This window comes from Antennarius striatus, chromosome 9 (genome assembly GCF_040054535.1).
Source record: "Antennarius striatus isolate MH-2024 chromosome 9, ASM4005453v1, whole genome shotgun sequence".
Lineage (NCBI taxonomy): Eukaryota > Metazoa > Chordata > Actinopteri > Lophiiformes > Antennariidae > Antennarius > Antennarius striatus.
The window spans coordinates 23,745,887-23,772,106 of record NC_090784.1 but is presented as its reverse complement, the minus strand read 5'-3'; the positions used below and the strand labels follow the sequence as shown (position 1 = coordinate 23,772,106).

General features: G+C 49.7%; 1 protein-coding gene across 5 annotated transcripts in view; it reads left to right on the top strand.

Annotated features, from left to right (window-relative positions):
• The window catches only part of sema6cb (semaphorin 6Cb), a 93,807-nt gene that overhangs the window by 40,102 nt on the left and 27,485 nt on the right, over nt 1-26,220 (top strand). For 4 of the 5 annotated variants that reach the window (XM_068323058.1, XM_068323059.1, XM_068323055.1 and 1 more), the window contains 6 exons: nt 2,757-2,865; nt 20,916-21,119; nt 23,802-23,916; nt 24,562-24,619; nt 25,516-25,572; nt 25,667-25,768. In XM_068323058.1, coding sequence (XP_068179159.1) covers nt 20,978-21,119; nt 23,802-23,916; nt 24,562-24,619; nt 25,516-25,572; nt 25,667-25,768 — 474 coding nt within the window. In that variant the 5' untranslated portion in view covers nt 2,757-2,865; nt 20,916-20,977. The remainder of the gene's footprint in view (nt 1-2,756; nt 2,866-20,915; nt 21,120-23,801; nt 23,917-24,561; nt 24,620-25,515; nt 25,573-25,666; nt 25,769-26,220) is intronic. The other variant, XM_068323057.1, reaches the window with a different exon arrangement.

Genomic DNA, 26,220 nt, shown 5'->3' with positions numbered 1-26,220 from the left:
GGCACGAACAGCGATGGCGCTCAGAGAGGAGGCCGAGAGCCGACATGTTGGTTTCCTCGCTCGTCTGCATCAGAAACAACAATTCAGTCCGAGGGCGAGAAAAGCTCGCATGAGTAGGAGAGCAGCATTCCTGACAACACGATGACACTGAAGCCATTGATTAGATCTCCAACGCAGGAGAAAAACACGCCATGACAGCTGTCAGTGGGAGGAGTCACGCATGGACGTCCTGCAGACGGGCCAGCAGCAGAGTTGTCATCACCTGAAACTGTTTAATAGATTTACTGCCAACAGAAGCTTTAAGTCTTTAAAGGGTTTGACTGGAACGCGTTTCCTCCAAACCAGCAACACAACAAGTGACCCTCAGGAGACACCGAGCCAAGAGACGGTCTGGTGTCAGCTGGCCGGGATGTCATTGACTGAAAACTGTCATGTTAAAGCCGATAACGTCGTAACGGACGGTAAGAGAATAAATCGGCCTGTTTTGGACACGTGATAATGTATTACAAAGCTGAACCCCAACGTATTACGTTATCGGCTTTAAGTCACGTTCAGGTCACCTTTAATCTGTCTAAGAAGCTTTTTATCGTGTTATTTATCGGAGTAGGTTATACCCCATTTTAGGTCGTATATGTATATAGAGGTAAACCTCGTCTTACGTCATTAATGGGTTCCGGGAGACGCTATGTAAGAAAAACGATGTAAGTTGAAAAACGATGCAAGTTGAATGAACTCGTCTCCGGAATAAAGTGTAGATAACCAGTTCTGTCCTGAACTTTATTAATGAATGTATTTAAATAATATTTTGCTAACTGACCCATCAAAGCCTCTTCAAATCCCGCGTTTGGTTTTTCCGAGGGAAAGTCATTCTGAAGTAAAAAAAATATTCTCAATTTCTTCACAAAAAAAGAAAATTATCAGTATTAAATTTCATTTCATTCCCACGAAGCGACACGATGGAGCTTCTCGTGGCGAGGCGGCGTTCACAGCGGAGGGGAGGGGGAGTCGTACAAACAATTTGTAACCCTGCCCCGATGAGGCGTTCAGAGCCGGCTGGGAAAAGTGGGCGCCGCTCGCCGTAAAGCGCTCCTTAATAAAGACACAGGCTGGCAGATTAGGGGTGTCAGAGCAGCCTCTCCAGGTGATTTACGAGCACGCTGCTAGGCTATTACATTAAGGGCCCGGTCCTATCGGTGTCTGTGATAAGCCCCCCCAACCCCTCAACGCCCCCTCGACTGAAACATTGCAGCTACAAGCGTTTAGTTTCAGTCAAATCCTGATTGTGATAACAGAATTAAGCAGCTGGAGAATCAAATCATTCTGTGTCTGCGCCGCTGTTAGCTTAGCATTTGTGTCGTCCTTTGAAGCTGCAGTTTAACCTGTTTGGGGGGGGGGGTGTTTTGTTTTTTGAGGGGGGGGTTAGAGTTCACGCTGCAGAGCGCCTCTGCAGAAAAGCTAGTTGTCAAACGCTGGCGGGGGGGTTGGCCGGAGCGGTTTGAGGAAGGAAGAGTCAGGGAGGGTCGTTAGCGCAGCAGGTCGTCGGCACCGGCAGGAAGAGGAGGAGGAAGTGGGGCGGAGCTGGTGCAGGTGGAGAGACACGCCCCCAATGGCACCCCCAAACTGGAAATGTTAATTGAAATCCAGAATAATTCAAATGGGACAGGGGGGGCTACACCCTGACTCCCAGCGCCGTCTCAATCAATACGGCAGTAAAAAAACCTGCTGATCGATCACGTTGGAGGTTATCAATAATCTAATCAGGATTCGTCTCATCCGGATACACGGGACTGAAAACGTGAGAATAAAGCAAGATTTAAATCTGGATGCCCCTCCCCCACACCGCTGACCCCGCCCTCCACTCGTCTGTCATCACATGAAGCCTTGAGAGGAGGGGGCGGAGTCATGTTGTGATTTCCAGCTAGTGAGTGCTAACAAGATGCTAATCAAACAGGAAGTAGCAGAAGGGGGCGTGGTCGGTGGGGATGAAAATCTTTAGAGTCGCCATCTGTGGGCGTGGCTTCCTTTAACTTCCTGTTTTTTAAAAGGCCTCTGGTTTTGTCTAACGATAGCGTTGTGTTAACAATAGCATTGTGCTAACAATAGCATTGCGCTAACGATAGCAAGTGAACCTCCTGTGAACACAGATCTGAAATGTGTCAGGGGAGGCGGTTCATCCTGGGGTCGCCATGGTAACTAGAGATGTGTTGTTTCCAGGTGGGTTTGTTTCACCTGATCTTGCGTTTTGAGGCGTACTGTCCCTTTAAGGCGGGAGGCGGAGCCGATGTGTGTCCATATTTCCTCCTTCTGCCGGTTCTGCGAACACGTTTTGGGCGCGTCGCCCACGCCGCTCACCCGGCGGTGGCGTTGGACCACATGGCACCTCCGGCCAGCAGGACGAGGACTCGCACTTCCTGTTGGACAGAACGGGCGTGGGCGGGGTTTGGACACGGGAACGGCACGGAAAAACGAGTGTGTGTTCAGAAACACAGCTTCAGGAGGAAATAACATCAAAACACTGATTCCTGTGGTCGCCGCCCCCCCGGCTCCTCCCCCCAGTGTGACCTCACACATCTGGTGGTGCTAGCTGTGATGTTATGACAGCAGATTGACCCCGGCCCGCCGGGCGCCGCGGGTCACCAGCCACGATGAGGCGAAACAAACGCACCCCGGCGGTGCGTTCACGTCCGCTGTGCAGCTGCCCCCCCCCCCGCCAGCGTCTGTTCTCACGTGGTTCCTCTCTCTCTCTGCTCCCACAGGACAACCATCCCATCTCCCGGCCCCGCCCCCATCTCCCGGCCCCGCCTCTCTGAGGTCATACAGGTGAAGACGGGATTGGTGGATCTTCAGGCGTGACGAAACCTGTCGGTAAGTTCAGAGACCATTCTTGATTGGTCTGCAGTGGACACGCCCTCCATGTGTCAGTGTTTGTTTGTTTGTTTGTTTGTTTGTTGTTGTGGTTTTGGGAGCAGAGACAACAACAACGTCCCTTTATTATCGTCCACCAAATATCTTCACAACCGTTGCAGATAGAAAGATGAAACAAAAAGCACATGACTCAGGCAGCACAGGGGATGAAGATGAGACGATGACCTTGACCTTGAGAAAAGCAGGTCAAGGTCAAATTTCAACTTTTGTACATTTTTTTGCACATATCTCAGGAACCGGCTAAGATAGAAAGATGAGGGAGAAGCCGTTATATTCAGGGAGGAAAGGAGATGAAAACTGGATCACAACCTTGACCTTGAAAAACTAGGTCAAGGTCACATCTTCACTTCTATACCTTTTTAGGTCCACGTCTCTGAAACCTGATGAGATATAATCACAAAACAAAAAGCAACATTTTCAGGAAGCCAGAGGAACAAAAATGTGTAGGTCAGGGTAGAATGTTGAACTGTGGGGTGTCGCAGGATGTTGTAGTCTCTGACTGATTTGTTTTACTTGTTATTATTGGGTTTGTTGGTGGGCGTGGCTTTGACACGAACGCCATCTCTTTATTCTGGTGATCCTTTAGGCCGGCGTTGCACAAACGCGGCGCGAGGCGAAACAATATGGCGAGGACGAATGAGGCGTTGAACCGCATCAGGGCCCCCCTTCACCGCCGCTGATACGCAGAGTCATTATCCGCCCGTCATTATCGATGACACCCGTCGGGTGAAATGGGACCGAACGCCACTCAATGCGTTCACGCAGGCGTGAAACGCGATCAGACCGGCGCTGAAACGGAGGCGTTATCGGCTGAAACGTGACGGGGGCAGAAACGGCGTGGCTTTCACATCCCGTCACAAAGGAGGCTCTGTTCCTTGATGCATATTTTGGATGTGTGGATATTTGCTGGCGGCCCAGCAGCCCGTCAGATAGAGGATCTTTGTTTCCCCCGGTGAAGATCTTTGAGGAGCTTTTTTTACCCCCCAGCTCACAGGAAGGGGTTGTTAGCGGCGCAATGGTTTGCGATTCGTCTTTAAACGCCTCCGATGAACTCCTGCTGACCCCCCCCCCTCTCTCCCTTCATCCTGGGGGGGTCTACCTTCACTTCCTCCCCCTCGTTTCTCCTCTCGGTGTCAAATGAGGCCGCGGCGGCGACTCTCGATGCACCATGACAAATTGCCCCCGAGTAGGCAGATGGTGGCGGGGTGGATACCGGTTGTTACGCCAACACACTAAACCCCCCCCCCCATTGATGTGTGACATGCGCCACCCTGCAACCAGCCTTCCGTCCCCATTAGCATCACTGATGCATACAGCAGCGGCTGTGGGGGGGGGGGGGGGGTTACCAGCTGTCATAGGTTCACCCCCCCGAGAGGCGACAGGGCGCTGAGGGGTATGACAGAGAGACGGGGCTCAGGGGGGGCTCCAGAGACACGACACGCCGTCGCTGATACACTGTACATGTCAGCAGTACATGTCAGAGCGGCTGTCTTATCATTGTTTACCCATGAGGCTTTGCTGCAATCTTGTTTTTCGTTTCGATATGACTTCTGGTGAGACGGTCGCCAGTCGGTGGTCTGACAGGAACGCCGGCGCCTCGATAGGGTGAACCCTGAGCCACCGACCGCGTTTCACACACCAGAGGAGCTGGATCGGGATCGGACCTGAAAGCCTGTCGTGTTTCAGTTTGGGTGTTTTCTTAACGACGTGAAAACCTGCACAACAACCCCGTGTTGAGACGCCCGGGATGCAACGCACGGACAAAACAAACGCACAACGCCAACCTGTGAGATCAAATCACCTGTTTAGCACAGCAAAAATATAAAGATTACATCGAAATAATCTCTAAAAACAAAAAGTGTCTAGTGTGTGAAACCAGGTTTGAAATCTGTGGAAACTTAAAGTTCTCATTTTAGAACAGAATCAGTGTTGAGATGTGAACCTACAACCCAATCATGATCTGTAGACCTGTGGTCCCCTGTAAACCATTGGTCCCCTGTAGACCAGTGGTCCCCTGTAGACCTGTGGTCCCCTGTAAACCATTGGTCCCCTGTAGACCAGTGGTCCCCTGTAGACCAGTGGTCCCCTGTAGACCAGTGGTCCCCTGTAGACCAGTAGTCCCCTTTAGACCAGTGGTTCCCTGTATACCAGTAATCCCCTGTAGACCAGTGGTTCCCTGTAGACCAGTGGTCCCCTGTAGACCAGTAGTCCCCTTTAGACCAGTGGTTCCCTGTATACCAGTAATCCCCTGTAGACCAGTGGTCCCTTGTAGACCAGTGGTTCCCTGTAGACCAGTGGTTCCCTGTAGACCACTGGTTCCCTGTAGACCAGTGGTCCCTTGTAGACCAGTGGTTCCCTGTAGACCAGTGGTTCCCTGTAGACCATTAAATCCAGGCGTTATCGTGGCGTTAGGACGGGTAACTGTCAGCCTTCGCCCTCCTCACCTGAGCGTGACAGGATAACTTTCCCACGATGCTTAATATTCCCTGAACCCTGGCGCCCTAAGCCGGGGTATCGATCAGTCCATGTGATGTTCCTCCTGCCTTCCTAACGGGCATCTGCAGAGTCAACCGCGTGGGCGAAGCACCGCTCCCTCGACGCCTCCGACTGCCTGAGAAAAAAAACTGCAGCAGAGCCTTTGCGCGGTCGTTGACGTCACCGTCTCGAGCGGATCGAATCGCCCATCGATCCGAACGCGAGCCGGTGTTTAACGGCGATCTGATGAAGCTTTTTCATCTGCGGGGAGAAGCGTATTGACTTTCCTCCCAAGCGTCCTCCTCTCGTTTTAATATTTACGATTCAATCTCCTGCTTTTGGGTACTTATCATCGCCAGGACGTTGCGGCTTCTACAAGAAGCTTAGCTAAACGGAAACAAACACGTGAAAGCCCGTGTGGCGTGAGACCGTCCACATGCTAGCAGACATACTGTTGGAATGCTGGACAGGAGCCAGTTTGTTGGGAAAACACACACACACAAAAAAACCTGATGGTTTCCGAGTGCAAGCTGCGAGGAGATAAACAGCCCTCCGTTAGCGATAACAACTCTGCCCCTGACAGCACAAACTATCTGCAGGCCTTCCCCCGCAACCGTGACTCCTGTTTAGATTTGCCTTTTTCATGGAGGAGCAGAACTCTCCCAGAACACCGAGTGCAAAAACAAACGTGCAGCACGTTTAAATAAATCACCTCCCAGTAACGGGGGAGGGTTGGGGGAGGCAGAAATCCCTTCGTAGCAGCAGAACGACTTCGACAGCGTCAGCAAACACGGCCGCCGGCCGAGCGCTCGGTGCTCAGACTAAACATCTGTGTCAGGAACACGACTGGGGCGCTTGGCTTTAACCTCAATCCTCTCATCCCCGGCGCTCAGGTTTGGAATGTTGGGGTGAATTTGCATAATGAGGGGCGGGGCGGCGAGAAGTTGAGGTGAAAGTCAGAAAGCCCTCGGAAGCCTCGTTTCCGAGCTGGCGTCGAATCAGACTTAATTAATGGTAATCCTCCGTGCCGTTGAATAATGTTTATTTCCAGGGCCAAACCCAAATTAATTCAATTATAGTTAAGGTTATATATTTACCCATTAAAGCGCTATTAGGGCCGCCCTTCAGATAAATCCCGCGCATATTAAAATGATCTATTTGGACAGCTGGCTGGGGTCCAGGTTGGCTGCTTGAGTCGGAGTCGGAGCTCCATTCTTTCTGGTTTTGTCTCTTTGTGATGACTTTATCTCCGTGCGTTGACGACTGAAGTGAAAAACTGTTCTATGTTCTCCGTTTAGCTTCAGATCGCACAATCAAACATTGATTATCGGCCGCCTAGCGTTAGCTTTGATTCCTCTGCGTTCCCAACCAGAGATAGTTCCAGGCTCCGGCGTTCCTTACTGGTTTCCAGTTTTCCTCCAAAAACAGTCTGTTTTTCTTAATTCACTAATTGTCTGAGCAGAATGGGAATATTCCGTTCGCAAAGCTGAAATAGATCAGAACATTTGTTTTTCCCCTAGTAGATATTAGACCGCCGTGGCGAGCCAAACGTCTTGGAGGCGAGGAGCTGGAGCGAACCTCAAAGGCTCGCGTTTTTAATGATGAATGTGCGCCGTCATCGAGAAGACTGATTAAAATCTCACAGTGTCACGGTCCGGGTGGCGAGAGCATATGGCCGGAGGGCTGGAGCGCTCAGAGAGAAGACATCTGCTGCTCCCAATCACCCAGACCCGAGCATGGAAACAAAAACAGAGATTAAAGCGTCTCCGTCCGCCGGCAGAGAAACGCCTCGTTTGTGACAGTGGGAGACGCTTGTTGGAGGCTCTGGTGGCCGTGGTCAGGTGACTCTTCCTGTTGGTGCTAATAGAAACCAGTCACCCTAGTAGAGGTCAAACAAGGAGGATGAGCCAAGAGACTGTCTCCAAGGAGACAGTCTCCAGACAGTCTTGTTTACAAAGACTGGTTTTTGTCCCCCGTTTTAAATGAGGCGACTTTGAGGTGAAGATCCGGTTCCTTGAACCTCCTGGTTGAAGCGTTTGTGCGCCTTGCATATAGTCTATGTCACGTCATGTTTGCGTTTTTAGTATTTTTGCTCTCGTACGAAACGGATTTCAGCCTGATTTTGGATTATGATTGCGTAACCCAGAGGATCTGGTCGTACCAGAGCGTTAGAGACGTTCCACTTCCTGTTTGTTAGCTAGCGTCGTTACCTCAAAAGACTTGTCAGCCCTGACCAGCATTCAAATTTCTGCTGCTGACATATTTTTTCAATCTCAGTGGAAAAACACTATGTAAATAAGTTCTGTTAAGAGCTAACGCTCCTCAAATAATGCTAATGCAGTCCTTTGGTGCTAACCTGGAAACCCTATCACTGTCCGTCTGCATTGCTTTAGCTTCCATGAGCATACGCTGACATCTCAGAAACTTGAGACCCCGGAGACTCCCCCAAACAAACTCGTCCTCCCCTGCCTGTCCGTCTGTTCCGCGTTTCGTTTATTATTCTGCGTCTCCGATCCGTGTGGACGTTCCTGAAAGTCGGTCTCGCCGCCTCTGCTTTTCTTTGGTGTGATTTTTATCGCGCCAGATTTTACAGCTCCCTGAACAATCTCATCGCTGCTCCTTTTGAAGCAAGTCTTGGTGTCAAAGAGGATCATTTTTTATTGCTCTCATGCAGGCTCATCAGTACCCCGCACACAGTCTTGAGGAACAACATGGCACTCGCGCCAAAGAGCCTCGCACTTGATGAGAAATATGCCGCCGTGAGCATCAAGGTCACAGCGGCGGCGGGGGATTCCTCGTGAGGGCGGGGGAGTTATCTGCGGCGTGAGCGAATAAGGCCATGTGACAGACGATTCTCTGGAATCGTTTGACAAACCCGATCAGCGCTGACAAATTAAAGTTTCGGCGGACGGCCGACACACTGTCGCATTTCCTGTGTGCCGATATGAACCGGCAGCTCGCGGCTAAACACGGGATAGCCTGGGGCGGCTGCAAGGACGGCGGTACGGTAACCCGAGACCCAGATGGGGGCAGACGTCCACGTGATGCGAGCCTCCCTTCCAATTTAAAGGGGTCATTTGAAAATGGGACGTGACACCGGCGATCCTCGGTGGCTCATCCTTCTGATGAGACGAAGACGCCTCGTTGGAAATCCATTTTCACCAGCAAATATTTCACACAACAGATTTTTTATTCCTGTCGAGGCTTTTTTTTGCTAATTCTGGCAGCAGCTAATGGGAGAACTGTGCAGAAATAACTGAACAGAGCGACGGCTCGAGGACTTGGCAGGAGGCTGAAGGAACGGCTGTGGGTGGAAGTTCAGTTCAGGTCACCGGGAACTAAATAAGACTGGTGGTTGTCACATCGCGGTTTGTTGTCAGTCATAACTGGATCTGCTGGGGGTTTTAACAGATATCAAGTTTAATCTGGACTCAGATGATCTCAAGGTTTGAGATTACTGCTCTGGAAACTCCTCCCCAGCATCATGGGCATCAAACGTCACGATGATTGTTGGTCTTTAAACGGGATTACGCATAAAATGATTGAACAGATTGCCCATCAACAGGAGTGGGCACCTCCAGGTATTGGCGGTTGAGGGTCGGATCATTATCAGAACTGGTCAAGAAGACATCTGGTTGGTCCAGAAAGTTCCGAACAGGACGTCCAAAATCCAGATTAAATCCACATTTTAATCAGTCATTCACACACAGCTTGTTAAACTGAATTACTGGCAGCTTCAGAAAGGAAACCGAGGCCAAGCCTTCAGCTGGGCGCCAATAAACGTCGCGTCGCACATATGTGTCGCCGAGACTATAAAAGCGTCCGTTTTCCTGATAGTCCAAGAAAAACTCGACAACAATCCCTCGTAAATTGTTTGTTCTAGGAACCCATCTGTTGGAGTCTTTCTGTTGGTGTGTTGGGTCTTTATTTTGAAACGGGTCCAGGGGAAACCGTTGTTGCTCGGGTGACACGATCTAAACGGGATACAAACCGCCGTCGGTCGGATGTTTGATCGTGGCTGCCGGATCGAGCGACACGTCATCTGTAGCGCCCCGATGTACACGAGCGTCCCAGCCGAAGCGCTTCAGCTTCCTGTCAAGACAGGAAGACTAATGTCCCCGGAGGCCCCACCCCCCCAACATGGACTAATGAGACGCTCATGACTGGCAGGTGGAGTGCATTCATCACACACTCCAGACTCGATGACACCGCCACCCGGGCTCAACGGCGCGCTCAGGCCGCGGCCCCGCCCCATTATGGATGGCCCCCGCCCCATTATGAATGGCCCCCGCTTGTCCCCCGCTATGCTATTAGTGCTGTTATTATTGCTAGAGCTGCTTGGCCGAACCCAGATGTGGGATGTTGAGACAGGAGAGGGCGGGGCTAGCACAGTTTTTGTTTTCCTGTCTTATTCCTTCCTGTCCGGGCCTCTGGGCGCGAGTTAGTCCTTCTTCTTCTTCTTCTTCTTCTTCTTCTTCTTCTTCTTCTTCTTCTTCTTCCTCCTTTGTTCCTTGTGTTTTCGTCTTCACTCACGTCTCTAAACAGCTAAAATGCGGATGACGTGTTCGTCCGGGGATCACTGAGTCGGCAGACGAACACAACATGCATCGCTTTGATCAGCGGCGTGAAGGGCGGCGTGTGTTTTTGTTTGTGGGATGGCTTCACACGACGACTGATGAAGAGTTTGGGAAGAAATAAGAGATCTTAAAACTATTTCGGATCTGGGAGTCAGTGCAGGTCGTATATACAGCTAAACTTTGGCTAATGTCGCTAATCGCTTCCAGGTCTGTTATGTTTTATTCTGATTTATTGTATAGTAACATAATATTATGTGCTTTTAACGATTTATTAGTAATTTTATGATTCCAGTATTTGTGGCGGACAGCAAATTGGAGGAAAATGACGTAAATGATTTTTATTTTTCTATGTTTTTTTTTGAAAATCCGACAAAAAATTGAGAATGACTGTAATAAAATAGCAACCAGTCAGGTGAGAGGATCTGTTTTAATCATCCTAAATGACAAAATCCTCATGTCAAGAAGCAGTAACGAATCTCCGGCTACAAACCAACTCCATCCCAGTCGTCTTTTTGTACAATGTGAGTCCTGATGAGGCCGAACATCTAAACAAACCTCTCTGCCTGTAATGACCGCTGGAGATAAGAGCTGAAGTGCCCAAATGATGACATTATCCAGGACGAGTTCAGGGCTGAGCTTTAACCACATCATGCAGGACCACCAGGGGCACCAGCCGCCGACCCGATGTAGACCTGTCTGATTGACAACGGCTCTCAGGATTCTCGGTTTAGTTTGTCATTTAAGGAAGACGAGTTTCTCCTACAGTGACAACCGTAAGGCAACAGGTGCGAGGTGAAATATCTCGGAGATGGATCGCATCCCGATCACATTAATGTCAAAAGATGCGAGACATCAAACTATAAAGACTATCTCTTGGCACCCTCTCTCCTGGTGTTATCTTTTGTGCTGCTGCTTCAATGATTCTCATTTCAGGCTATAACAACACAGACTTGTAGCTAAGATGGGCCTCATTACAACCAATGACACTTCAACCATTACAGCAACAGTAACAACACAACACTTTCAAAACGCTCTGTCTTTATTATTATTTTGCATACAGGAGCGGAACAAGATGGTCCTGGGTTCTAATCCGTTTAGGACTTTTTTGTGTTGAAAATCTAAGAGAAAAAACCTGAGATCTGAACGCTAAGTTGCGTCCGTTAGACGAGGATGCAGTACGAGTACCTCACTCGTCATCGGAGTGACTCGCTGCAGTTGATATTTTGCCGTGACTGTCGGGATCGTCGCTGCTAAAGCCAAAACTGCCCGTCTGAATCCCAATCCGGACACTGGAATCGGTTGTATGGCTGATTCTGAGCCAGTGAGCTGTGAGGTTCTGTCATTCCCACTCTACTCCTCTTCCTCGAGTATATTTACTGTCTTTTCTACTATCGGCGGCTGTGTCCCATTTTTCTGTTTCAGGTCCCGACTTCTACCCTCTTCCTCTCTTCCTGTGTTTGATGACAAAGTGTCCTTTGATTGGAGTCGTATCGCTCCTCAGCTAGTGATTGTCAGCGACCGTCGGCTTTTCGTGGGATGGACGGAGTTCCCAGAGCCGTAAAATGAAAGCCTGAAAGCCTGTGGGCCTTTGGCCGCGTGTTTAGTGATACCATCAGGGTGAGACCGTCGTAATAAAAGCGCTGTCCCGATAAGACCGCTGCCGCTTCTCCTCCTTCCTCTCCAGACTGGTGGCATGTGATGAAGCCGACACGCGGATGTCGGGTATGAGCGGAAAAAGCTTTTAATAATTGGAATCATGGTCTATATAGAGCCACCGTTTGTCCCCAAGACAATGATGAAGCGTTTAATCTCGGCAGGAACAGTGAAGCACACAGGCATGATGATGCCATTATCTCAGTGAGGCGCTCTCGCCAAGACGCTCTACTCGTCCCGTTGATTTATATTTCCCTTCATCAGCGAGGACCAGTCGGATCGGAAAACTCCTTCGTTTAGAAGAACCGAGATCTTCTGTTCTTCTCCAACTGAAACGCGACAAATACTCTTTATTTTTTCCCAAGTATTCCCTTGGTGGTGTTTCTCCTTATAATCTCGTCGGGATAATGTGACAGGGATGGATCTTCCGGGTGACGGCTGTGTGACTGCCTTTGCTAACAAGGGATAAAAGCAGAGACAGTCTTCTCAGCTATTTATCTTCCTTTCATCGATTCGCGACGACTCTGTCTTCCCGTGTTTTTTTGATATTTCGGGTAGAAAGCCCAACTTTGGCACGCTTGGAAGTGCAACCTCCTCTTTTGTCAAAAGGAATCAGCAGGAGGCCTCATCATAGCGAAATAAAAGGTTTGACGGGGAGTGAAGGCAGCGGTGAACCCAGGTAGAGCTAATATCCTCTCAGATCTCGTAGACTTCCCTCGTCGGAGTGAGTCAAACTTGGGCGAGACGCCCGTCATAATTCACCGTCTGTCAGACGGGAGTAAAGTTCAGTCGGATTGATAATTCATGCAGGATGTCTTTCAAAATAGGAAGAGTTTGAAATGCAAACGGCGCAGCGGACTAATTGGTACCGCAGGGGGAGACGGAGATCAAACGGACGGCGTGTTAATTGGGCAGTCGCTCCCTCTTTGTCTGCTGCCGAGCCAACGGATGCAAAGCCGCCGTGAAGTTGTCAAAGTGGCGATCTCCGTCTGAAACGATCAAGGGTCGCCAGGTTCCACTTCATCATCGGCTGGAAGAGTCTTCTTCAAGTTCTGATGTTATCCGTTTTTATTATGCCTTATGTCCACAAAATCCATCTTTAAAGTTCTTTTAGGTGTGGCCGATAAATCCAACTAAATAAAATACGACCAAAACTCTTTTATTGTATATATAATAATGAAGGTGAATCTAGTTTGTATCAACTTTATTCGCAGCATTCTCATAACGTCACACCAATGTTTGTTACTTGTTGGTTCTGCTAGCTTGGGAGTTTCAGTTTAGCGGTAATGTATTCTGTGTTAGCGGCCGAAGCGGCCCCTTTAAGAAGGTAGTCATGTGACCGAGGCAAGCATCTCCACAAGCGTCACGAGTGACTCACAGAATCAAATCAAAATAATGGAAGTTCTGGATTTTTTCTTTGAGACCCGGTACCCACAGATCGCTATAGAACACCATTTAAAAATAAAAAAGTTTAAAATAACCACACCCCTTTCCAGAAAGTGGGTGTGGCTTGGAGTCCTGGAGGCGTTCCTGTGACCTCATAAATGGCCTCAGATTTGAACAAATATTTTCTTGTGTCCGAACAACTGGATGTTGTTTTTTTCCTCATGTCTGTAGACAAAAGCAGAAAATTATTTATTTTGTATTTTGCACATTTTGGGATTTTCACGACAGATACGACTCTATTTTTGGACCCGTTTCCAACCCACTCTTCATCTCTGATGTCGGCGTTGCCATGTGAGGAAGAAGTTTACTTCCTGTTGTCACTTTGGTCAAACCGGCACGAATCAGCTTTTGTCTGAGGTTTTGTTTTTGTGTTGCAGAATTTCTTTTGTCTGTTTTTTTTTTCAGCTGAACGCTGACAGCTGAACGAGGGATTTGTCAAAGCAGCCCTATAGAAAGTCCCGTTCATTCAGTGTGAACATTAATTAGTCACTGTTCACTGATATGCATTCACACAACCACGTTTGTAGTCTCATCAGAAACTCTTTATTTTTGCCCCTGAGGGGGGTGTACATCAGCAAACATCACCAGATCGGCTTTTTCTCCTTTCCTATCTTTTACCCTTCGATATATTAACGCATTTATTAGCATATTTTCATCAGGCCCGTCGTTCCAAATATCTTCCACATCTGCCTCCCGCCGGCTTAGTGCTCTTCAGTGGTCAGCAGTTCTGAGAGAATCACGATGGGCTCAGGCAACTCAATAGAGTATAAAATATTCTGATTACTCCTGCGCTTTTCCACCTCTATCCCAGCTAGCGCGTAGCAGTGTGCAGCGTTAGCGCGGCGGTCTTGTATTTCCGTCAGGTACAGGTCGCGAAAGGGAAATACCTCCTCATTGTACACGATTTAATTGCATATCGTGCCTTGAGATGTTTTTAATTTCACAGAAATTTAGCCGCTATCTGTGATTCTTCACAGGGCTTAGCTTCGCACCAGATAATCTGGTTGTGATTTTCGCAGTTCTGTCAAAGAAACCTCTTTCTCGACTGATGAAAAATGACTCAACTGCCCTTCTTTCCTTTTTGACAACCCCCCCCCTCCATCTTTAACGTTTGGGACACTCCAGTGCCTTCTTATCCACCCCGGTGCGTTCCTCGGGGGTTGCCCTTGAGTTGATAAATTGTCTGACTTCAGCTTCGGCTCAGTCCCTGAAGCAGGGAGGTAAAAACGGAAACACGCAAAACACACACAAAAAAAAAGCAACACTCAATCTGCCCCGTCCTCTCCCCAGCCCCCAGGGGTATCCAATTATGATGCCCTTGAGGGAATGACTGCGCTTGGATTTCTGTCAATACTGGCTTCAGGTAGTGTTTCTCAATGGCGTCCTGAATTATTGATGATTGAGAGATTGGGAGAAGAAGGGCTAGTTAGCGCTCATTTTTATGTATGAAAGAGAAAACGAGATAAGGGAGAAGGGTTTGCTGCCCTTTGGTGACCCTGATGTTTGATGGAGGAGTTTGAAGGTAGGTCTGGACTGCTCTAGACACCCTCAGTTTTATCCATCTGGGAAGACGGGTCTGAATAATTAACAGGAGTCGGCTGGATGAGGAGGATTCCACTGATGGATGGACTCCAACCCGTCGCAGACAGACTCGAAGACGACAGGTGAAGCCTCGGGATCGATCGGTGGTCAGTGTCGCAGTTGTTGTCTGGCCAACTCACCGTCTGTTGTAAGGAAGACGTCACGAGATCCGGGCCCGATTAAGACTCACAGAAAGCAACACGGACAAACGACGCCGTCAGAGTTAGTCGGAAAATTTGTTCCTCATGGAACCCTGGCAGCACAGCGAGACGCCAGTATTTACATCCCAGCTTACGTCATTGATGGCGGACACCGCGGAGGAAACTATTTTTAGACTTGTTTTTTTTGTCTCTTGCTGTCAGCTTAGTTTCACTTTGACATAAATCCTCCTAAAGCTCGGCGATGGAAGCCCGGGTGAAAAGCAGCCTCTAATCTGCGGGGATTCTTCTATGAGGGCGGGGGTGGAGCGGTCTGACACGGGGTGACAATCGATGGCCTCTCCGACAGGACGAACCCATCACTGGTGCGAACCCTGCAGGCGCTGAGGCTAAATCAGCGTTCCCGCGGGAGCAGTGGGAACGGCCTGAGTGGCATTGATGGCGAGGGGGGTCCCGACCTCTCCTGACAGACACGGCTCATCCCGGACGCCGTCCTGCCCCCCCCTCCCTGCAGGACGAGGCTGCGTTAGACCAACACCAGACGTTAACATACTAATCCAAGAGTGAAAGCTCCGTGGGGGGACATTGATTTTCTATTCTTGGTAAAAGGCAAAGAGCCAGCCGTGCCTCCTCTTCGACCAGTGATGCTAATGGACTTTCTGAAGCGTTGCCACGGAGATACCCCGGAGCCGTGCTGTTTGCGCCACGGTTAGACCCACGAAAGATCCCGAACCCCCCCGACCCTTGATGAGACGTTTGTATTCACCAGCCAGACTCGGACGCTTTAGCCGCGTCAAGTGGCAAATGGGTTCACTTGGTTTTACCGCGTTGGTTCGCTTTATGCCAGGCCACATCGCCATGGTAACTAATGCTACATGCTAATTCTGAGCAGGAACAGAGACATTGTGGAGTATTCGTGGGTGATTTTGGAGCCCCCGCCTGTTGTCTCAGCAGTTTGATTCAGCTTTTGCTTCCTGACATCACAATAGAGACTGATTTTAACGCCAAGTCATTGTTTTTGTTCTTTACTCCAAACTGTTGAGTCCTTTTTGACGCTGGGGTGTGGGGGGGGGTTTGCAGCTGCAGGAAAAAGACTGTAAAACACACCACAGGAAAAGGTGACTGAAGCAACGCATTAGCTGGATGCTGCGTGTGCATAATAATGAAATCACATCTACTCATGCTCTAATGATGGAGCAGCTCATTAATTTATGCTGTGACAGCATTTTTACCCCCCAGCTGTCCTCCCTTCATTTAGCGACTGCAGCTGTGTTGCTTTCATCCAGGATGAGAGTTAAACTTCGTTTTCCTCTGGTATTAAAGTTTGGTCTTCATCCATGTTTGAGATTGTTGATGCAAACACAACGAGGTAACCCAGTAAGTTGGGGGTCCTGGTGGTCCAAACTGTCTCACAAAAGGGCAATAACAGTATAAACCAGTCTAACTCAGATGTAAACTGGGTGCCTACTGATATTTGTGTCTGTCTGGGACTTCTGGGGTCCAATTATTGCCCTCTTGTCTCTTCAGGAGACTCTAAGCTACAAATCGGTGGTGCAAATCTAAAGGTTTCTTATCTTGATAAACTATGGCGAGCCCTGAAAGGGAGAATTAAATATAGCTAGGTCGTTAGCTACGCTCCAATGAACTCATTTGCGCCAACTGTAACATCCATCTGAAAACTGGCCCGTACTGTCCACCCCCGTGTCCTCCGGGGGCTGTTCTCTCAATTATTGCCCCATGCTCCTTGATCCCAATTCCAATTTGCCATGATGGCGTCTGCGTGGCTAGCGACTGGAAATCTAATTAGCAAAGTTTCTCCTGCCTGAGAGTTGAAGGAGGACCATCGGTGGGCGATTAAAGAACTCCTGAAGAACGCCGCCGACGTCGGGTATGACATCATCTGTTTGTGTCGGACAAGCAGAACAACAACCCGGCGCTCATGACGGTCAGCTGTGTGATTCAGGTCATGGGACGGCGGCGGGACGGCCCCCGTCTGGAGGAACGGCCAACGGGAGCGGAGGGAGGGGGACAGTCGGTGACTCAAAGGCTCCACAACGGATTGTTTGTCTCACCGGCCGCCGGCCGCATCATGTGTTGTTTTTCTTCCCGTCACGTTAAGATTCCCATGAGGTTGTTTTCGACTGGAGAGAATGACCAGACAGGTTCGTCCAGACCAGAAAAATAAGTTTTACGGTCCTAGAAATACGTCTATTCACCCATAATAAAGTCAACGTTAGCATGAAGACGCTCCGTGTGCCTGAAGGCACAGGAAGTACCGCTGCGTTGATGAACTAGACAACATCTCCACCGACGTCTTCACTCCTCTTTTTGCTCGTCTGCTTTTCTTGATTAAATGTTGCTTCGATCTCAGACTCGTCTTCATCCGATCCGCTTAGTCATTGTGTTAGCATCCAGCATAGGTGGCGCTTCTGCGACGTCCCGCTGAGACGAGAGGCTAATGAGGCTAATTGTGTGTGTTATTGTCCGGGCGGCTGGGGAGGCGCCCGCTCATTATACCGGCTGCTGCGCCCCAAATATGTCAGAGATAGCCCGGATAGCTGTGCTTAAAGGTTTGATAGCTGGGGGGCTTCATGGGTGCACTGAGGTGTTAGCTGAACACTGTACCGGATTAGCCTCGCTGCCGCTAACGCAGCGGTGAAACCAGGGACTATTAGCGGGCGATTGGCCGTCGTGCCGAGCGTGAACACAATTGTGTGACTTTATGAGCGAATTCCAACGCATATCAAGCAGCAAAGACCCAGATTCTCCCTTTGATTTAATCTCACCCCCCCCAGTCGGCGGCGCCGCTGAAGGCTTCGATTTAGTCGTGAACACCCCCGACGAGCTGCCGACGCGGCGCTGTCGCCCAATTTAAACGCGTGTCAGATAATCGATGGAGACGCCTCTCTTCTCCGAGGAGGCCCGACCGTCACTGTCGCCCCGACGGCTTCACGACTCAAGTTCATTAAACGCAGACTGATCCTCGCCCCCCCACTCTGGAATTGACAATTCTAGAGCAACCATGCATTTTTATCCGCGATGGGGTGATCGTAGGGGCGTGGCTTCCTTTTAGTACAAGGTCAAACAGGTTAAAGACAGTTCAGGCCAGTTTGCAGCACCAGTAGATGCTGAGATGCAGATTTAAAATAAAGATTTTTTTAAATTTTGTTGTTTTGCAGCTCAAAAAAATAACGAAGCCACGACTATGCATCATTTGTCATTGCTTTGTTATTTAGATTCCATGCAAATAAACATAAAACCTATAAATCCGGATGACTTGTGTTTGAAGATAAATATCTGATCCCTCAATCCATTAGACGTGTTTGTTGCATACTAATTAGACTGTCAGAAAGTAATTAGATTCTCCTTTCTGTAGAAGAAATGCGATGGAGGACTGAGCGGCTCAGGTTCTACCTTCTAACCCTCATCAGCGTAGTTTAATGGTTTTATTCATCTGCCTGAAGAGGATTGATTTCTGGGGGGTGGCTTCACGTCAGCATTGGGTAAATAATTCCAAGACGTCAGACGAGCTCTGAAGATGAAGGATTATAGTCTGGTGCGGGTTTTTCTTCTCGTTTTTAAGAGCTCATTAATCTTTTTTGCATCATCTCAGAACTTTATACTTCACACAGGACACCTCCCTTGTTTTCGTTTTTACCCTTTCAGGAGCTGGCTGGGGGCCACGACTCCTCGCCGGACCGGTTTGACTCTGGTCGTTTGCCAGCGTCGGAGGTGTGCTCACCGACTGGAGCAGTTTACGATCCTGGATTTGTCGTGGAGCTGCCTTAATGCAGATTGAGGGTCTGAGGCTCCGTGGCGGAGCCTCAGACGCCTGTCATGTTTAGCATACGTCCTCATTACTCCACCGCCTGCCTTTAACTGAGCACCCGGTGTGTCAATAAGAGATCTTCCTTCCCCCCTCCCTCACAAAGACGTAATGTCATCTTAATGAGCTGCTAATGATTTCTGCCCAGACCCACAAGACGTTGCCTCGTGTTCGCACTTTCCTCCGTAATGTAATCGGGACTTTCCTTCTATCGCGGCGTCTTTTTTTTTTTTGACATTTGATTTGTTTCCTCATCTTCACGCCACCATAAGATAATCTGTTTTCTCAGATGTCCTCCGTGAAAGGGAACAAAGCACCCAAATAATGGCGTTCCAGGCTAATCCATCAGGTATATTGTCCTCGTATATCGCCTGAAGCGGGACAAGCTGGTGTAATTCACAAAGTAAACAAGAAGACACCCGCCCACTCGCCGGGATTTATGGCGTTGTGATCGCCGTTTGACCTCATTGCTAAATGCATCCCTCCGCCTCGCATTCAAATGAGGCGTGTGGGTTATTATCAATATTAATGACAGTTCACGTCTCTGTTGACTTCACTCTCTCCCTCCACTTAACGCCATATGGACGGTCTCGCTGCCAACGCCGCCTTGTTAAAACCCCACGGAGGACGCAGCGCCCTTAATAAGTTGGCGGTCCGGGCGGGTCGTCGCAGGGCGGAGTTTGTTTCAACAAATCCCTCTGCCAGTCCATCTGGCGTGGTCTCCACCCTCGAGATAAGGAGCAAATGTGGGGAAAAGAGCATCTTACGCCATCTCACGCACGCAGTGGATTTCTATTTTTGTAATTTTTATTTTTTCGAGTATTTTCTGATAAGATAATCTGCGCTGGCGTAGCGCCCAGAGTGTACCCTGCTTCTCGCCATATCCTCTGGGATAGGCCCCTCACACACACACACACACGCACACACACACCTCTTTATTTGTACGTTAACACACCTCATTTCCATGAAGTCACACCCTTCATGTCGGCGGTAATTGCTCTACGCTGATGACTCACAGCTTTACCCATCAGGCAGTTTGGGTTGGGATAGGCCCCAACACCCCCCCGACAATCTAATAACAGATTCTGAGGATGAATGGAAGAAAAAGTTTTTGTCTTTCGTTACATTTTTGCTTTCTTTCTCCCCGTTGTTGCTGTTGTTTTTCGGAGCGATCACTTTTTCTGAAACGACGTGTCGATGATGTGTTTGTGTTCTGTTCCAGGTGTCCTGAAAAACAAATGAGGCAAATATAACGGCTGGAAATATCACAATTTGTCTTTCTTGATTACCTTGAATAAGTAATTACCTCCGCCGAGGCGTCCTCCTTTCTCTCTTTGTTTACTTTTGTTTACCCGTCAGCAGAATTTCACAATAAAAGCGTCTTTGTTGTCAAATCTCGTGGAGGTTTTCGTGACAAATTCAAACGCGTCGACGTTCGATCGGGATGACGGGAAGACTTCGTTTTTTTTTAACATCGTGATTTTCGTCAGCAGTTTTCTGAATAAATAATGGATTTTCATTACGCTCGGTGGAAAAGTGGGACGTGTTCCAAATCTGGACCCGTCGTTGGACCAGAAGCGATGGGATGGATCTGTCTTTACTGTAACGTTCTTTAACGTCTCCATCGGGGCTCGAAAGGAGAAGTTCGGCCTAAAATGTGCGAAGAATAAAACATGAAGGGAGATTTTTAACCCGATTTGGTGCAAAGTCCGGTTTCGGCGCCACGAAAGAAGGATTAGATTTTAATCCCGCCTCAGATTTGAGAATTATATGTAATAATTTCTGGTGTGAAACAGGTTTTAAAGAATGAGGAGACGAGCACCTCGGACACGTTTGTGTTTTATATAACCGACAGTTTGGAGTTTTAATCCGTTTGTTTTTTGGTCGGTGCCGGCGTCGGAGTTGTCATCCGTCCGTCTGCTCCGTCTCCTTTGACAGACGTGTTTTTGGCGGCGATGGAGGCGGTTGCCGGTCGCCCCGGCGACCTTCCTCCTCTCCATCTACCTCTCCGTTAATCCGAGTGTCTGCGGCGGTTCAGGGGACACTCCATCACGGTGCCGCATTGACAGAAGGCGTTGCATGCTAATCAGAACTTTTCAACTTTACTGCTGTCGTTGGGTTGAACAGATTTTTTTGGTACCTGAATGCAACACGCCGCTGAAAACACGAGGTTTACTCCGGCGTGTTGCGCCGCCTCCAGCGCCGCGTGTTCGCGTCTCGGTGTTCCTGAGGAGCCTCAGACGCGCTGACCGTCCTGACTTTGTCTGCTTTCAGGTGGGAGGTGGATCTGCTGGGGGGGGCCATGTGTTTCTGCTGAGGTCTGGTCTCCTGCCAACATGAGGGCGACGCCCGCCTCGCCTCGACCTGCTTCGCCCGCCGTCCTGGCGCTCACCTTCGCCGCCTTCTTGGTTCAGTTGTCCTCGGGGGCCACGCCGTTCCCCCAAGACCTGGAACCCATCAGCGTCGTGGGCAGAGAGAGTGAGTTCACAATCTGTGGTGTTGCCATGGTGATTCTTGTTTCAGGAGTAGGTGGAAAAGTAGACCGCGGGTCACCGAGGCGTGATGTCTCCTACGAGGCTGGCAGGAGAGGAGAGGATCGCTGCCAGCACCGTCCAAGATGGTGTATCCATCCACCAACATGTGGTAAAGAACGAGATGCGGTCTCACTGATGTATCCATCCACCAACACGTGGTAAAGAACGAGATGCGGTCTCACTGATGTATCCATCCACCAACACGTGGTAAAGAACGAGATGCGGTCTCACTGATGTATCCATCCACCAACATGTGGTAAAGAACGAGATGCGGTCTCACTGATGTATCCATCCACCAACATGTGGTAAAGAACGAGATGCGGTCTCACTGATGTATCCATCCACCAACACGTGGTAAAGAACGAGATGCAGTCTCACTGATGTCGTATCCATCCGCCAACATGTGGTAAAGAACGAGATGCGGTCTCACTGATGTCGTATCCATCCGCCAACACGTGGTAAAGAACGAGATGCGGTCTCACTGATGTCGTATCCATCCACCAACACGTGGTAAAGAACGAGATCCGGTCTCACTGATGTCGTATCCATCCGCCAACACGTGGTAAAGAACGAGATGCGGTCTCACTGATGTCGTATCCCTCCGCCCACCAGCGGTGTCCTGACGGCGACTCCTCTCTGGGGATCTACTTTATGAATTCCTTCATAATTAATCATCTTTATTAGTCAACTTTGACTGAAGGGGATTTCATCCGTGACCCCGTTGAGACGCCCCCCCCTCCCCAGGGACCCATCAGTGACACTGGGCAGGTCCACTAAGGGGTCTGGCCCTCTGAATATAACGGCCCATAACTGATGACGGAGGGCGCTGGGACCGCCGTAAACGATCCGTCTGGGCGAGAGCGACGTGACCATTAGCAGGACTAGCGCCGCCATTAGCGCTACATGTGGAGGCCTGAGGTGTCACGAGGACATTGGTCACCCCCGGCTCCAGCAGGTGACGCCTGGGGGAGGCGTCTCGTGATAAAGTAGTGCCTCATCAGGACGAGGCGAAGGCGGGCGGAGGAACGACTCGCCGGCGAGGAACGTTTTAGGACGTACATAGATTGACCTGGATTAGACTAGATTAACCTCTGATTGGCTGCCTCGGCCCAAGCCCCGCCCCTCCACAGAGCGCCATAGGAGTGTTAAATGGAAGTCGTGGATGTATCTGGATGAGGACGTTGAATTCTACTCCATGAGTGAAATGATTGATTACCAGATTAACCCATTGAGCGCCAGCGCTTTTTTGGTGGACATTAATTGATGTTTTTTCCAATCCCAAGATGCTTTGCTGCGAGGGTGAGTTCCATCGCATCATTAGCCGCCACAGCTTCTCCATCTTCCTCTGATTCTCCATCCTCATTTATCGTCATGACAATAAATTCCCTGATTTGAAGCTCCGCCCATCCATCCCCCAGCCCTCCCCTCATTGGCCACCATGAGTTGATATCCTGTTGACTAGTGATTGATCTTTTCAGGGAGTCTCTTTCACATCCTGATCTCATTGGACGGTTTCTGTTCAGCGCTCGTCTATATTTAGCCGGGGGATGCAGGATCCTGTTTTCTGATTGGCTCTTCTCCTCCCCGGGGGGGCGGTACTCTGAGCATCCTCGCTAAACCGCCGGCTGCTCCTGGAGTCGCCCCGGAGCGCCGCGCCGGCTGCCCTCCAAACTTTAAAGGATGTTAAAGTGCTGAGTTGTAATTAGAGGTCCTAATTTTCTGGAGGGGGGGCCCGTGGAGCTGCCGGGAGTCTCCGCGGTGGCGAGGTCGAGCGCTCCGGCAGACATTAGGCGCTCTAAACCATTAAAGAGTGGATTGGAGAGCGGCGGCTGGGGGGGTGTACGGCTCCCCGCGGAGGGACTGCTGTTATTTCTAGCGGAGGAAGTCGATTCAGCAGCAGCGCCGGTCAGATGGGGGGGCTGGAGGCCACTTAGCGCAGCCGCTCCACTCGTCCACAGCGCCGTGGCCTTGAGCCGGGAAATATAGAGCCAGCAGGGCGGAGCCTCAGACAGCCTGTGAGTCGTGACCCGGCCGGTTCCAGTCCCGCCTGGAGCGTCCAGTTCTCCAACGCCAGAGCGGCTCGTCCGTCTGCTGCCGTTTGTTCCGTTATTTAAAGCGCAGGACGACGAGTCGCTCCGGTTCCCTCGCCGCCGCCCCCCGGTGGAGACGTCTGGACGGAGCAGACGAGGAGACGGAGCGGTTGAAACGGAATTATCAGGCAGCGGGGGAGGAAAGAAGGATGGAGCGAGAGCAAGTCGTCTATCACACACACACACACACACACACACACACACACACCTCATTCCCATGAAGTCACACCCTCTACGCTGATGACTCACAGCTTTACCCATCAGGCTGTTTGGGTTGATGCTGACCTGACGTGACCTCAGGGATAAATCGGTTTAACGCGAACCTGATTCTGATTCATTTCAGGACGTCCCCCTGGAAACATTTACCCATCAGCCACTTCTTCAAACCAGCCAGTACTTAGTTCTTATGACGAGTATGAAGTCATTTTCCAAAGTCGTCTGTTTTCTTCCCGACTCCTCTTCACTTCCTGTTTCCTCGTTGACGTTCTGAGTTCCTGACCGTCTCCTCTCTGCCCCCCCCCCCCCCCCCCCCCCAGCCTCCTACCTCTACCCCAGCTTCCAGGGCCTGATGTCGGACAACGACACCGTCCGTCTGGGCCTGGACTTCCAGCGGATGCTGAGGATCGGACACATGCTCTACATCGCTGCCCGGTCAGTCTGTTCACACCGCGCCATGAAAACCATGATTTATTGATGAGGCTCGTCCTCATTCAGTCGGTTCAACAGGAGGTTTGTCTCTTATGAACAGAGAAAACGTAATTGATTAACCAGAGCCTCCGATACCCAGAAGAACCGACAGGGATTCTCTCTCTTCCTGTTTTCAGCGTAGATCTGGACTAATCATCTGATTCGTCTCCGGCTGTTCTGATAATTGATCAATTATTTCATTCTTTCGTCTTAAATCTAAAAATTTGCCGCTTTATTTTGTGATTTCTCGCATCAATTTTCAAATTAATTTACCAACGAGCAGTCGTTACCACGCCCCGAGATCGTCTTTGCATTTAAATTTGTGTGCGTTTTATTTGTAGAGCCAGCTGACCTTTAGTCCCTCCTCAGTGAACCGGTCACAGGTTAATTATCTAGAAAGTGTCATTTTCTCCTCCTGTTTTCATTAAGTGGAATAAATTCTGGCTGCGTCCACAAAGGGTCAGAGGTCGCTACCGTACCGGAATGGAACCGACTTGAACTAACTGCTAGCGTCGCTTCACGGCGTGACTCGTGTGTGTGTGGGGGGGTGGTCGATCGTTGGGGAGTAGTTAGGTGACTAACGGTGTCTTGACTCTCCGTCTCCTCCAGGGACCACGTGTTCGCCATCAACCTGGCCACGTCCAGCGAGCAGATCATCCCACAGCAGGTAGGAGACTGTCGTCCAACGGTAAACCGACGGTAAACCGACGGTAAACCGACTCCCCCTCCACTGTGGCTCCAGTCCTCGGCTCTCAGAACTGTTTATTCACTGCAAACTAAAAAAACCTCGCAGAAGGGCTCTTCAGACCTCTTGATCACACAAAACCGACAGTGGAGAGACGGTTTTCCTTCTGCTTTCCAACGTTTCCTCCACCAATGACAGAAAACACAGAGTTTAGGATATTTTTGCTTCTGAATATGTGATTATTGATTAACTATTAGCAGTTGAGTCATTATTAGCAATCTGTGACAAGGCAGCGACTATTAGCATTCCGCTGACGTTAGCTCACGTCTTCACAAGGTGGTCCTGGAGATGTTTTAGGTGTGGACGGACGTCTGCTAGCCTGAACATCAGAGCCGAGAGGCTGATGAAGGAATCGATCCCGAGGAGATGAGTCAGAGATGTTGGGTCGGATTTACGTGTTCGTTAAAGATGTGTTGATCAGGAGACCGACGGAGGTGGACGAGGTCGGCTAGCCTCTCCACCGCCGACGTGCTCGTCTTCATCGCCCGCCGGTGTCCCTGGTTTCCAAGAGGATCTGGGTCAATAACTGAAACATGAAACCTGAAGCTGTCAGAGCTCGTTAGCGACGCGACGGAGCTTCAGCTTCATCCAGAGGAGCGCAGCAGACGGCTAGCGACCATCAGGAGACGGGTAGCGTCCGCCCAGCTTCCTGTGCGTGTGGAACCACAACGTTTCGCCGTCTTTGACCCTGATATTTGTTTGTTTACAACGCGTCACGTGATTTAATGAGCGTTTGGCGGCAGCTGTGTGCTAACAAAACGCAGGAACAGCTTGTGTCGCGCTGACAGTTGGCGTCTGTTCGTCTGCTCGTGTTGCAGAAGCTGACTTGGAAGACGAAGGACGTGGAGAAATGCACCGTGAGAGGGAAGAACAGCGTGAGTAGATTCAGTGTGTGTGTGTGTGTGTGTGTGTGTGTGTGTGTGTGTGTGTGTCTAACGTGCTCTGCCCCCCCCCCCCCCCCCCCAACAGGACGAATGTTACAATTACATCAAAGTTCTGGTTCCGCGAAATGACGAGACGCTGTTCGCCTGCGGGACCAACGCCTTCAACCCCACCTGCAGGAACTACAAGGTGAGAGGTTTACCGCCACTTCCTGTGTGAGGTACAGGTGAGAGGCTCCAGCGCCACTTCCTGTCACTAGTAAACCGTTAAAAACACGTAACATCACATTACTGTACAATTAATCAGAATAAAACAATTAATATCATATTATGAACCCGTAGCAACCCCCGTGACCCACGATGATGAGGAAGTAGCTGAAGACGAGACAGAGACGTTTTCTGTTTTATATTAAATATAAAATTTAATTGTCAGCTTCAAATAGATTCATATTAACCAAATAAATATACATACGTACATGTACGTATATACAAAATATACATATACAAAAAATACATTCATGAATAAAGTTCAGGACAGGACTGTTGATGGTTATCTACAGTTTAGTCTGGAGACCAGTTCATTCAACTTACATCCTTTTTCGACTTACATCGTTTTTTAACTTACATCGTTTTTCAACTTAC